The sequence below is a fragment of the Colossoma macropomum genome, unplaced genomic scaffold, assembly GCF_904425465.1.
Source record: "Colossoma macropomum unplaced genomic scaffold, Colossoma_macropomum, whole genome shotgun sequence".
NCBI classification, from domain to species: domain Eukaryota; kingdom Metazoa; phylum Chordata; class Actinopteri; order Characiformes; family Serrasalmidae; genus Colossoma; species Colossoma macropomum.
In genome coordinates this window covers 4,822,686-4,836,709 of record NW_023494806.1, presented here as the reverse complement: position 1 = coordinate 4,836,709, position 14,024 = coordinate 4,822,686, and the positions used below count along the sequence as shown (strand labels likewise).

The 14,024-nt window shown below is 45.8% G+C and overlaps 1 protein-coding gene across 6 annotated transcripts in view; it reads left to right on the top strand.

Annotated features, from left to right (window-relative positions):
* Positions 1-12,529, top strand: part of kat6a (K(lysine) acetyltransferase 6A) — a 74,467-nt gene extending 61,938 nt beyond the window's left edge. For 5 of the 6 annotated variants that reach the window (XM_036599175.1, XM_036599179.1, XM_036599178.1 and 2 more), the window contains exons 14-17: positions 2,550-2,751; positions 3,295-3,969; positions 6,286-6,538; positions 6,907-12,529. In XM_036599175.1, coding sequence (XP_036455068.1) covers positions 2,550-2,751; positions 3,295-3,969; positions 6,286-6,538; positions 6,907-10,160 — 4,384 coding nt within the window. In that variant the 3' untranslated portion in view covers positions 10,161-12,529. The remainder of the gene's footprint in view (positions 1-2,549; positions 2,752-3,294; positions 3,970-6,285; positions 6,539-6,906) is intronic. The other variant, XM_036599180.1, reaches the window with a different exon arrangement.
* The last annotated feature ends 1,495 nt before the right edge of the window (positions 12,530-14,024 follow it).

Here is a 14,024-nt window from a genome sequence, read left to right as displayed (position 1 = left end):
CAGTTCTCTAAGGCTGCGTTTACACAGCAGGTAAAAGTGGCCCAAATCCGATCTTTTTCCTCATATGTGACACAGATGTGTGTCTGTGTGTCACTGTGAACAGCAAAAAACGCACTGAATCTGACATTTTCAATTCCGATTCAAGACGCTTTTATATGTGGTACTGAAATCCGATACGTATCCGATCTGCGGCAACGTGACTCAGTCCGAATTTATGTGATTTACGTCAATCCAACTCCACATTCGCCATAATTTCGCGCTGCTGAGACTTATAAACTTAGTCTGATGTTTCTGTACCAAAACACTCATCAAAGCGCTCCGTGTTTGAAGAGGTTTCGAACAAAACGCGGAGGAGCCCGAGGCTGCAGCATCAGAGAACAGTTTAAAGAATCAGATGACTCGAACCAAAGAAGTGGCCATGGCTGAATAACGAGCCCTTTTACGGCGAACTCGAACACACTGTGGGTGATGAGTCCAGCTGTCAACCACTGGAACTTCATACTCGCTCCTGTGATGCTGGCGAAGACAAAACTGAAAGCTCTGGGAGCGCCTGGCGTTCGCTGGCCGTCATGACTGTTTACCCTTGGATGAGCCACGTGAAGCACTGTTGTTTTGCGCATGCGGGCCGGTTTAGGAGCTGATCTGTTCAGACTGATGTCGCATTTAAAAGATAATCTGAACAGCCAATCTTGGTGAGAAAATCAGATTTGGGCCACTTTCACCTGCTGTGTAAACGTAGCCTAAATCAACCGTATGGCATACAGTGTCGGAAACCACAAAAGCATGTCTGTTCGAGCACAGTGCTAACTGGTGTACATAAACTTTCATTACTTGTTAGCTGCATTCGCCTCATAGCTCCAGTGCAGAAGTAAAGAAGCCGACTCCAGATGCCAGACGTCTTGGCTCTTTCGCTACGTTTAGGGCAAGGGGGAAATTGTATAATGTATAAACTATCCCTTTAATTTCTTTGAAACGAGTTGTAATCTCTCGGCTAACTGGGTAATCTCCACCTTGTGGGGTGGAGAGCAGCTATGTGGATGAAATCACATGCTCTTCTAGGCTGTAAGCCCAGACGTTTGAATCTGCTGCTGAACAGTATGACATACAGTGCACTCGTGGCAGTGCCAGCCTAGTAGCACTGCACGCCTGAGGGAGGGAGCATAATATTTTGATAAGTACTAATTTGGCTCTCAAAATGAGGGAAACTCCTGTAAGACTGCAGCTGATCATTGGCACAGCCAAAGTGTGATGTCATCACCAAGGCCAGCCAAGACTGACAATTATGGAGAGGGAGAGGGAATCCCTCTCAAGCCCTCTTGTTGAACTGAAACCAGAAACTTTACCTTTCCTAAAGTAATTAGCCACAATGAAACTGTCTGATAGATCAGGGACATGCTTAAAACTCACAAGCTGCACAGATATTGTTGATCAGCTAAGACGTGTTTTAGTTTTAAATCTGCGTCTTAACTTTTGCACTTGTCACATACTTGTCTCAAACCATGTCAAGTTGAAGAATCTCAAATATATTTACTTATGTGGTTTCTGACACTGTATATTGTGCTGTTTTCCAGTAAATTGACCAAAAAAATTGTTAAAAACAGTAGCAGCACCGAAGCCTGAATTTTCTGTCCTCGTCTTGGTTACACAGCAGGTAAAAGTGGCCCAAATCTGATTTTCCAATTTTTTTTTTTTTGGTTTGGCTGTTCAGATTATCTTTTAAGGGTGATCTATATGCGACTTTAGTCTGAACAGATCAGCTCCTAAACTGACCCACATGCGCAAATGAACAGTGCTTTATGTGGCTCATCCAGAGGTAAACAACGAACGCCAGTCGCTCCCAGAGGTTCAGCTTCATCTTCACCAGCGTCACAGGAGCCATCATGAGGTCCCGAAGGCTGACAGCTGGACTCATCACCCAGAACATGTTTAAGCTCGCTGTAAAATAGCCCCGTTATTGGGGCGCGGTCACTTCTTTGGTCGTTCGGATTCTTTAAACTTTGCTTTCAGACTTTTAACTGTTCTTTGACGCTGCAGCCTCGTTCTCCTACGGCCGCGTTCAGCTATTCCTTTCAAAATCTCTCCGAACACAGAGCGGTTGTGATGAGTGCCTTCTAATTTTTTGGTACAGAAACATCAGCCTAAATGTTTGAGGTCGCAGCACGATATGATGACGAATGTGGAGTTGGATTGATGTAAAAGTCGAATGAATTCCGATCTGGCTGTTCAGACTGAGCCGCATTGCCGCAGATTAGATACGCATCGGATTTCAGTACCACATATGAAAGCGTCTCAAATCAGAATTGAAAATGTCAGATTCAGTGTGTTTTTGCTGTTCATACTGACACACAGACACACATCTGTGTCACATAAGAAGAAAAAGATCGGATTTGGGCCTCTTTTACCTGCTGTGTGAACAGACGTTTTTAGGCCCTGCTGCAAATTGTACCGAAATTATTTTTCTTCGGTATTCAGGGTTCAGTAATTAGCCGCTCTCAATATTTGGCCGCTCTGAATTTACCGTCTTCTCATTCCTCTTCATGGCACTCCAGGCTGGTGCTGGTTCGCAGAGAGAAGCTAGTGGCGACTCACATGGCGCGGCTCCAGGCACGGCCACGGCTGCTGGAGGTCGACCCGGACTGCTTACGCTGGACGCCTGTCATTGTCACCAACACGGTAGTGTCCGAGGGGGAAGGGGACGAAGACGACGATGACGAGGAGGAAGAGGACAGAGAGCAGGAAAGCAGCAAAGAGGTGAGTACTTAATTGCTTAAACAAGTTAAAAATATATAGAAATACGTTTTTTTTTAGTATAATAATTTTACGTTCCTAGAATAATCTTATAACTATAAATATTAGAGATTATCTAGATTTGAGATGATTTCACCTACCATGGTTTCATATTTAGCAGCGTACCAACACGATATATTGCTCTTAAATGAAAATAGCTACATATTTTTAACACATACTTTGAGAGTGTATTGAATTTGGTCTTTTGTTTACATGCTAGTCATACAGGATCATGAAGGTTTAGAAAACCTTATATGCTTCGTCTGTTAGTCTGTTGCTTCTAAAAGATCTTACGTCAGCGCTAAATGTCTTGCATTAAAATTTAGTCTTTGGTTATGTGCTGTTATGTATTTATACATCCTGCATCTAGCAGACACTCCTTGAGGAAAGGTATAGTCGTTTTTTTTGGGAGTGAGTCAGAGCTTCATTTAGAGCTGCATATGAAGTTGCTGTCTGAACTATTGAATCTGTTGGTTTAACTCGGTGCTTTGGCTTTGTACATTGTAGGCAAAGTCCAGTCTCAAAAGTCCTCCACTGTCCTGGAATGTAAGAGCAGAGAGGGAGGAAGATGAAGACAAAAAATGCTTCCCGTCATTCCCAAAAGGCCAAAGCTCTCCAGCCTCATCCCCCATACACAACAGCCTCCCGAGCCCTGAGCGCTCGCCTGTTCAGGCAAACGGGGAGCGCAGGGGGCGCGGCCGCCCTCCCAAAAACTGGCTGTGGGGAAAAGTCAAAGACCGGACTCGGCAGGGTCCGGGGCGGCCACGGAAAATGAGGCCTGACGAAGATGAGGATGAAGAATACAGATCTCCGGGGAACAAGTTGGCCGCATCCTCCATCTCTCCACCCACCCTGTTCACCTCAGACAACGAGCCAAACTCTGCATCAGAACAGCCTACGGAAATCCCCCGGCACCCTGCAATTCCACCCCAGCGCAGCAGAGGGCGGCCCCCACGGAAAAAGCGAGGCCCCAAACGCAGGCTGAGTGATGAGGGGGAGGAGGGTACGCCCTCATTGACAGCGACTGCAAGGCTGAGCGAGACTCTACCTGCCCGAGAGTCTTGTTCTAGCGAGAGCAGTGAGGAGGAGGAGGAAGAAGAGGAGGAGGAGGATTTCGATGAAGAGATGGGCACTCGCTCCCCTCCTGTACTGACCAAGCCAACATTAGGGCTCAAATGCAAGGTGGGTGGAAATCAGACAGAGGAAGTTCTTTGTTTATGTTGTCTTTCGAATTATCGTCTTGGACTAGGGCTGCAACAATTACGTAACAAAGTCAACAAAATATTTTTGTGGTCATTCAGACAGATTGCAGTACACTGCAAGAAGCCTTGTGGGCAATATAGTCTATTTGGGTGGTATATCGACTTTTTGCAGTATATTGATATATTTTCAAATATAGTTATAGGATGAAACAGTTTAGTTTATATCGATATAATTTGATGTTACGTTAAAATACACAACCCATTTCTTCTGTAAAGCCGTGCCAGTGTTTACATCTCTCCTCTCACACTCTCCACGTTACCCTGCCACCACTGTCCTTCTGTGCGCAAACCTGGCATCACTCACCCGCAAGTACTTCTGCAACACGAAGTCTGATAAAATGTGCTATGTTTTTTAAATGTCCTACCAGAGATAAAGCTGAAGTCGGCTTCTTTGCCCGCCTTCTGTTTGAATTTTTCCATTCCACCTTAAATGGAGCAGCAATTTCAGTCTGGCTCCAGCTGCTTGTTCAAATTTTCCAGTTCTACCTTAACCGGTGCAGCCCCATTTAAGGTGGAAAGGTGAAATGTGAATAGGAAGCCAACTTAAGTCTTGTTTACCGTAGTGCACATTTATTCTTACCTAAAACTACAGGTAGGATATTTTGATGGCCTAAATCACTATCAAAAATGATAAATTGAAACATATAGGTAGCATATTTAGATGGTCTGAAGCTAAGTAGCAATATTAAGCTGAGTCTCCACAATAGACTTGAGATAAGACTGAATTAACAATAGCATGAATAACATGCCCAAGGTCTGGTTTGTACAAAGAAAAGCGGTGGTTCGATTGTTTGGAGATGGTTCAGATTTAAACGGGCAAATGAGCAGCCGAACCATGTTATCTGCAGAGAATCCCTTAAACAGGTTGCATTCAAAAGTCGAAGCGCTTCAGATCTCTCTCACCATTTACAACAGCGCCCTAAACTGCAGTACGAAGAGTGTGTTATTGTTGTTGAAAGCAACAGAAGGAGTGTTCTCAGAGATAAGTCTATTTTTATAGTTAGATAGATCACCAAAATGGGCAAAGTTATCTGTTACAGCATCACAAAGTGCAGTAAATAGCAAAGCAAAAGTGTTGCCATACACTAGTATACAGATGCATAAATAGAAAAAGTAAAGATATATAATAAAATATACTAAAGCAACCATAAAAATCTAATGTGCAGTATAAAAATTAGTAAAATTGCATAAGTATTATGCAGGTGAAAATGCAGTGGTACATGTCACATCCACTGAATGAACCAAGTAGCTATGCATTGTAGACGATAACAGGTTAACAGTTGTGCAATATGCATGAGTGTATAAACAAGTGGGAGTTCAATACAGGAATAATACAGTGCAATATGCAATATTTATGGACATATAAACAAAGTGGCGGTGCAGTATGCAGTGTGTATAGATGTATAAACAAAACGGCAGTGCATAGTAATATAAGTAGAGATATATAATGTCCAGCTGGTGCTCAGTGGCCCTGTCCTGTCAGTGGCTCAGTATACAATAATGTCCCGGCACATTATTATTACATTATTTAACGTAGGGTATTTATATAATTTATCATTTACGTGTTAATTTATTGTGCAGCTGTGCATTTCCAAACCGGGAAGGAAACCCTGTCTTTGCATTTATTTTGTTCACAATCTTTGTTAATGAATGTGCTTTTGATATCTCATATGTGGCTTTGGCATACAACCGAACTTTGAGGGAGATTCTGTGTATTGCGATTAAGCCCAAAAATACCGCAATATGATTTTTTTGGTCCATATCACCCAGCCCTAATTTGCACTATGCAAGAAGAAACTGCTAGTCACGCAGACGGACCCAGAGATTTTAACTTGAACTAGTGGTGGCAGCAAAGGGAAAGAAAAAGGAGGCACCCAGCATGTCCACAATGTTGGAGTTATAACCACAAAAGCAATTGCATGGTATAATGAAGCATCAGAGTGGAGTTGGCATTTAATAGCAGAAAATTGATTATAGATGCACATTCAAAACATGTCTTGGCCAAAAATGAATAAATAAATAGTTAATTATTTTTTTGTGATTATAAATGAAAATAATCCCAGAATAAAAGGTGTGAAAGTGTGAGAATGAAGCAAGATTATGTGATCAAGGTTTTCATTTGTTTTTGTGCGGTTTGCGACTTAATTGCATGTTACGTGCTAAATGGAATCAGCATGTGAAATATGTATAGTTCTGTGACTCACTTTTGTTAATTCCTCCTAATCTCTGTCCCCAGAAACAGGTGAGGAAGCGACGCATACGGCAGCGCAATCATCCCCACAGCAGCGTTGTGACTGAAACGATCTCGGAGACTACAGAGGTTCTGGACGAGCCCTTTGTGGACTCGGACACTGAGAGGCCCATGCCTCGGCTAGAGGAGGAGACTCCATTTGGAAACGCCCTCCGCTGTTACCCACCTGCCCGCAAACACTTAGATCCAGCCCCGAAAAGGGTCCGCCCAGCCAATCTCTCAGAGTCTGAGGAAGATGGTTAGTAACGCCCTTTTTTTTTTTTTTTGTCATAATCTTCATCATAATGATGGACAGTGTGATTAAACACATTTCCTATGGCTGTAGTTTTATCTAGAAAATGGTTTAAACAGTCAAGGTCATTGATGGAAAAACATCTAGCATAATGATCTCGTGAAAAGAGGTGAATTGAGTCAGCGTTCGAGTCAATTCAGCTGTGGATTTATCTTGCATGCACTTGTGGTGGAGGAAGTATAATGGTGTGTGGCTGCTTTACTGTCTCAGAGTTGAAGGACCAAATTGAAGGACTACTTGCAACTTTATATATGTGTTGTGTTCAAGGCAATTTTCGTACTTCTGGTATTGATTATTTACTTCCTCACCTGCAGATCCCACTCCTGTGCTGAAGCCAGTTGCTGGCCTGAGGAGGCCAGAGCAGACAGAGGAAGGAGAGGTAGTGGAAGCCCCTGTCATCACACCAGAAGCCCCGGTGAAGAAGAAAAAAGGCTGGCCTAAGGGCAAGAGCCGCAAGCCCCCGCACTGGACGAAGCGTCCTGGGAAAAAACCCGGTAGTGAAGTCGACCAGGTTGCTGACACCAGCCTGACAGCTCAGTCCTCTGAGGATCCACCACCTCAAAAGATCAAGGGGAAACCTGGCAGGAAGCCTCGAAGCTATTACCTGCAGCGGGCCCAGGAGGAGGCTGCCAGGCAGGAGCTGGAGCGAAGCCGACTGGCTCAGCTACAGTTGGAAAAGCCTCCGCTGGAGGACCGGGCTTGCAAGAGGAGATCCTCCGATATCGACTGCGAGAAGCGCAAAGACTCGGACGAGGAAGACGATTTCCTCCAAAAGACGACAGAACCGCCCAAACCTAGGAGGCGAGGAAGGCCACCAAAAAACTTGAACCTCCAGCCTCCGGCCCCCAAACCACCCCCGCCGTCCGAGCCGGATGAAGAAGATGAGGTGGAAGATCAAGATCAAGCATGGACTGAGGAAAAGCCCAGCCGTCCACCTTCTCGCACCTTGTCCCAGTCTTCTAGCTCCAGAGTCCCTCAGAGCAGAGACGAGGACATGGCTGACCCAGAGGAGGATGAGGAGAGGGAGGAGGAGGATCACAGCGACCCAGGCAGCAGGAGAACGGCAGCAGCACCCGGCAGCCGGAGGAGTGATGATCATGATGCAGATGACGAAGGCGATGGCCGGCTAGAGGAGAAAAGTGACTGCAGCAAGCGGAGGAAGAGCCAGGAGTCTGAGGAGGAGGATGAAGAATTGGAGGACGAGGAAGAGGAGGAACCGTCATCCCCTGCTCGGTCACCGCCCGTGAAAGAGGAACCGCAGACCACTGGAGAAGGTTTTTTAGACATGCAGACGAGCACGACACAGGAGTATGTCAGTAAGCAGGAAGAAGAAGATGAGGAGGAGGAAGAGGAGGAAGAAGCAGATGAGGTGCAGGAGGTGAAAACCCGGTCAGTCGATTCGCAAGATGAACGGCGGCGGCGGGAACAGGAGGAATCCGCTGCCGCTGCTGCTGCCGTGGAAACGGTAACGTCCATCGCGGTCCCTTCTGAACCACCGGACCTTCAGGCACTAGAAGATAAATCCGTCCTGATGATGGAGACGGAACATCAGCACGCCAGTACTGAGTTCAAGGATGAGCTCAGTAGCCACCATCAGCATGACCACCACAGCAGTGAGCTGGACCTGGAGACCGTCCAGGCCGTCCAGTCACTCACGCAAGGAGAGGCCCAGGATGAAGAAGCTGAGCAGCACGGTGCGTACCAGGACTGTGAAGAGACCCTGGCTGCCTGCCGTACCTTGCAGAACTACAGCCACGGGGAGGGAGAAGAAGAAGCTCTTGCAATGGTGGAGGACTGTAGTGCTTCTCAGCATAATAGCCCCATGCCTAACCCGCCCATGCCCCCTTTAGCCAGTCAGTCTGTACGGTCAGTAAACAGCCCCGGGATGACACCTGGACCTATGGAGACAGGCACAGGGGTGCCTGGAGCTGCAGGGACAGGAGGAGGAACTGGAGGAGGATACACCCAGATAACTCCGGAGCACCCTAGTTCACTTTCAGCGCCGTCTTTGCAGAACATGGAGACCTCACCCATGATGGATGTCCCTTCTGTTTCGGATCACTCACAGCAGGTAGTGGACAGTGGTTTCAGCGACTTGGGCAGTATCGAGAGCACCACAGAGAACTATGACAACCCCAGCAGCTACGACTCCACCATGGGCAGTGGAGGTAGTGGAGGCAGTGGAGGTGGCATGTCCGTGTCTGTAGCGGCTGCTTCCTCGTCTGCTTCCTCTTCATCCTCCACCCCATCCTCCTCCTCCTCTCAAGGCAACAGCTGTTCCTTCGTTTCCACCCCAGGTCTGTCGTCTTCCAGTGCTGCCGTGAATCCCCAGTTAGGTATGGGCAGTTGCAGTTTGATTCAGCAGGCTGCTCCCGGCCCAAACAGTGGCAATTCTGGCTCCAATGCTGGTGCCGCTGTTCCACAGCCTCCACCCCCACCTCCTCCACCCACTGCAAACACCCCAAGCTGTGGCATTAAGTCTCCCCAGAGCTGCGTGATCGAAAGGCCTCCGAGTGCCAGCCAGCAACAACAACAGCAGCAGCAGCAGCAACAACAAAAGAAGGTTCCCCAGCAGCAGCAACAGCAGCAGCAACAGCCAAACCAACCTCAGACCCAAGCTCCACCTTCAGCACCCCCTCCCCCACCGCCCCAGCAGCAGCCTTTATCCCAGTGCAGCATGGGAAACGGCTTTGCCTCCACACCAATGATAATGGAGATCCCTGAAAGCGCAGGGAGCAGCGGAAGTGGACGAAGTCTCTACGACCGCATGGGCCAGGACTTTGGTGCTGGAGGCTACGCCCAGCCATCGGCCACCTTCAGCCTGGCCAAGCTCCAGCAGCTCACAAACACAATCATGGACCCCCACGCCATGCCTTATTCTCATTCAGCTGCTGTCACGTCTTACGCCACCAGCGTCTCTCTGTCCAGCCCGGGTTTGGCTCAGCTCGCTTCTTCTCCTCACCCTCCGCTTCCGCAGGCCCAGGCTACCATGACCCCGCCCCCCAACCTAAGCTCTGGTTCCATGAACCTTGGCTCTCCTCTAATTCAGTGCAACATGCCGGGGGCAAATATTGGCCTTCCTCCGCCGCCCCACACCCAGCGTCTCCAGGGTCAAATGGCCACGGTAAAGGGCCACATCTCCATCCGCTCCAAAGCCTCCCAAATCCCTGCCGGCTCCCCACACCAGCAGCAGCTTTATGGCCGTAGCTCCGGCCCGGTGGCCATGCAGGGCTCCCCTAGGACTCTAGCTGTCCAGCGTGGCATGATGACCAATCTCATGCCCACTCCAGCTGCCTACAACTCCATGAACATGAACCCCCTGAATGCGGCCATGTCGGCCGGCTACCGAATGCCCCAGCCCATGATGAACAGCGGTTACCACGGCAATCCGCCGTACATGAACCAACCGGCCCAGTACCCCATGCAGATGCAAATGGGCATGATGGGAGGCCAGGCGTACCCCCAGCAGCCTATGCAGCCCAATCACCACGGCAACATGATGTACGCAGGGCCTTCGCACCACAGTTACGCCGGAGTCCCCAAACAGTCGCCTTACATGAGCAGATGAGCAAGTTAGCATAGAAAATGTGCAGAGAAAGAGAGGAGAGTGTTGTGAAAAAGAAAAGACATTAATCCCCCCTGCAGAATTGGACTCGCATACTCTCTGTATTGTTTTCAGAGCGCACCCGTCTTCCCAAGACCTTGGCAATGGGAGCTGGCCTGAAGCGGGTTTGACGTGTGGGCGTGGCGGGACAGGAAGGTGCAGCAGCTGCGGAGGTTTCAATGTTTTAACTTCTCTTGTATGTTGTGGTCATTAAATTCTGTCCCGAGGGTTTCGGCTCCCTCAGAGCCGTGCCCAGCAGCTGTCGCTGAGCCGACAAAGCCGGGGGAAGCGGTGTGAACGGACAAGTATCGCGACGTACCAACGGGGCGGCACACTCTCCCCTCCAAACAGCATCCACTTGCGGAGCGGAGGAAGCAACAAAGCAGCTGCAAGGAGGAAGAGGACCTTAATTTTTCCAAACGGGGAAAATTTACATTTGATGTTGTTGGCGAACATGCACCGAACCATGCACACGGTCTTTGGAATTGATATAGGAAGCCTTACCTGAAAAAAAAATTGACAAAACAGTTGTAGATGGACTTTGCTCTTTTATTATTATTATTATTATAATTATTATTATTATTATTACCACCTTTGTTTATTTTTTAAATACGTTCTCGTTTTTCGGATGACAGTTGAACTGCTTTGTGTTTCAGTCTAGCCTCATGCTTAGTTTAAATATATATAAATATATATGTGTGGCTATACTTTGAGGGGGGGAATCCACACATTTTTTTGCTCTTATAAACATTCTCAAACATAAAACACACACGCACACATTTCTAAAGCCACTTCAGAGTCAAGGTGGAGGCACTTCTGTATGTGTGTGATGTAGAGCTGTCACGGAGACACCATGAAAAGTATCCAGTAATCCGTGTCTTCCCAGTTTGCAGTATAGGACCGCATGTATTCTGATTCGGTAAAGGCCGGCAGAGGAAAACGGTGGCTCTGTATGTATTCGTATGTCCATAAGTAGCGAGAGAAAGTACCGAACTCGGACGGGCGGACTGGGCCAAACAAGTGCGCCTGTGAAACTCTTAGATGTAAATATTCTGGTACTTCCTGATTCACAGCACAGACTCCCGAAATGTAACATGAGCACCCTTCGTCATAGACACTCCACTAGAGGGCAGTCAAATCAAGGGAGAATTACACGGTGGAAATTTTGTTTTTTGCCTTTTTTTTCCCTTTTCTAACAACCATGCTAGAGTGACCGCTACGTCTGCGTCCCATATGCGCCGATAACGCCGTACGTTTAACCCACTGCAGTGAACAATGGCTTATACTGTCGCAACACAAATCGCGGACTGCTTTGTTAGCGTTTCGTAACGAAGGAGACGTGGACAGTCCGCGGCGGCGCACACCGAGACTCGCGCCGACATCTCAGTTAACGTGCATGTCGTACAGGGACGGTTACCAGTATAGGACAAGGGGCAGAGAATCTCCTGTGTATTCAATGTCCAGTATTCTATGTCAATATGAGGATTCTTTCTTAAGACCTGACGTTTTCATATTTGTTATTTGTGTGGTTGTTTTTGTTTTGTTTTGTTTTTTTGTTTGTTTATTTCTTTTAATTTTCTGAATTTTATCAGACTGGGCAGCTTTCTTTTATGACACAAGCTGACTCTTTTTGACTTTAGCAAACTTATTGTAGAGAAAATGTTTTTTCTATAATATAAAACAAAAAATTCTGACATGGATATTGGTACTGTCATTTTTTTCACTTCTGTTTCAGGAAAAAAAAAAAACAATACATATTTTTTAGCTCAACTCTTGGGGTAATATTATTAAGAAATTCAAAACTAAAAAAATAACAGCTCACTTCTAGTGAATAAGATGCCTTTAACCTTTCCATTCCATCTCATCTCTAGAGTTTTCTATCTTTGTGTAGTATATTAATGCTATTTTAAAACAAAAAGGAAACGACAAATATCTAAAGGTCATTTCGCCGTTTATTTTTTTGTTTCCCCCTTAATTTTTTTGTTTATTTTTTTCTCGTGTGTGTATAGGACGACTTCCGTACATCTAAGAGGCATGTAAAAATGAGCTCAGTATGTTTCTGTCTGTTTATATTGCTTCCCTTTTTGTATCCTTTGTAATTGTACATGGTGAGTTGTAAGCTAAGAGAGAGTGCGGTAGATGGAGAGAAAGCGGAGCAGTGGCAGGACGCTGCTTAACGGTCAGTGGCGCCTGCCTTCCTCTCTCTCCTCTCTATTTCGTCCCTGTATGTATTTCCATTTATTTGTTCCTTTTCTTTATTTCTTAGCAAGTACTTTCAAAGAACTCTGTACATTTTAACATGAAACAAAAATAAATTATGTTGAGCCATTTCACTTGTTTTCTGTATTATTCTTACTCTCCTAAAACGGGTGCCGGACAGGTGTAGCCGTGGTCTTCATCTGTCCACTTTTAGTCCCCTATATTAGAACTGTTTTGTAGAAAAAGAGGAGGCTGGTATTTTTGTGGGCTGTTCATATTTAGTCAAACTGCAAATAAACTTTTTTGCCTTTTGATTTTTCCTTTTAAGCTGTAAAATTGAAATAAATTCAGTACATTAATTTTCAAACTGTATATTAATGTAAACTGTAGACCTGCATTCCCCCACTGTCTTCAGTGTCTCCCTTTCACCGTCTTTGGTGAAAACCAGTCGATGACCGAGTGAAGGGTGGGGCTTCTGCTATGGACACACCCGCTCTCAAATGCCTGCTTTTTTATCTGTAGTTGCTTGTAAGTGGTACAGCTTGAGATTTTGGGGTTTATTTCAAGGGCTGGAGTAGCAGGCTTTGAAAAAAGTTCTATTTGAGAATTCTGCTACAAATAAAATCCTGAAACTGAGCTGAAACAATGGTTTCCAAGCCAGTCTGTGTAATACATAATTAGAGAATTTAAACATTCGTAATACATGAAATATCTAACTCAAAATCAACTCGAGCTTAATTGAAAATTGGAACGAACCTGCCAAACGCATGTATTGTTGGACCCCTTGTTTTGATATGGATGCAGCTGTTTATAACCTTCAGCTGAAGGTAGTTATTCCTATTTATTTATTTTTAAGTTTTTAAGTACAACAGTAGTTCTGATTGTACAATTTTGATTTTCCTGAATACAGAGTGATTCAAAAAGATTCGTCCGATTTCAAAATGATTTATTTCACTTGTAAATCATTACAGAACAGTGCAGTAAACTGTAAATGGTTTAACTGAGCATAAAGTTTATGTAATTTTACAAGTGCTCAGTATGAACCTCCTCCAGCTGTACGGACAACATCAACACCATAGTCAAATTCACCCCATACTTGATTGAGCATGTCGGGTGTTGCTGCACTCACAGCTCTTTCAGTGCGATTTCGGAGATCATCCAGTGTTGTGGAACCAACACCGAACGCTCTGAGCTGTTGGAGTTTCACTGCCGACGAAAATCACCCTGCACAGTTATGACGGATTCACTCTTATTGAAGTAGAGAATGCAGAATGCTTTCTGCTCAGGGGTCTCATCTCCTCGCAGACTGAAGGGAGCCATCTTCCACTGACAGTCTATCTATGACCCCCTCTTTCAATTGGATTGTGATTGGTTCCTAGGCGCCTCACGGTTTAAAAATTATGGCTCTTTGAAATCGGATGAATCTTTTTTTTGAATCACCCTGTGTTTTCAAGATATACTTTACCTTCTACTCAAGCATAGTAGTTGTGGAAAGGCATCTACTGTGTACTCTGTTCTGTTTTTAGCCATTAACAGTAGGTTACTCATTCCTTTTTGGGTTAAATTTAATTTTGTTACCAGACTGCATCTGTGCTGCTTTGTGATTGGTTAAGTCTCTCACTTTGGCAC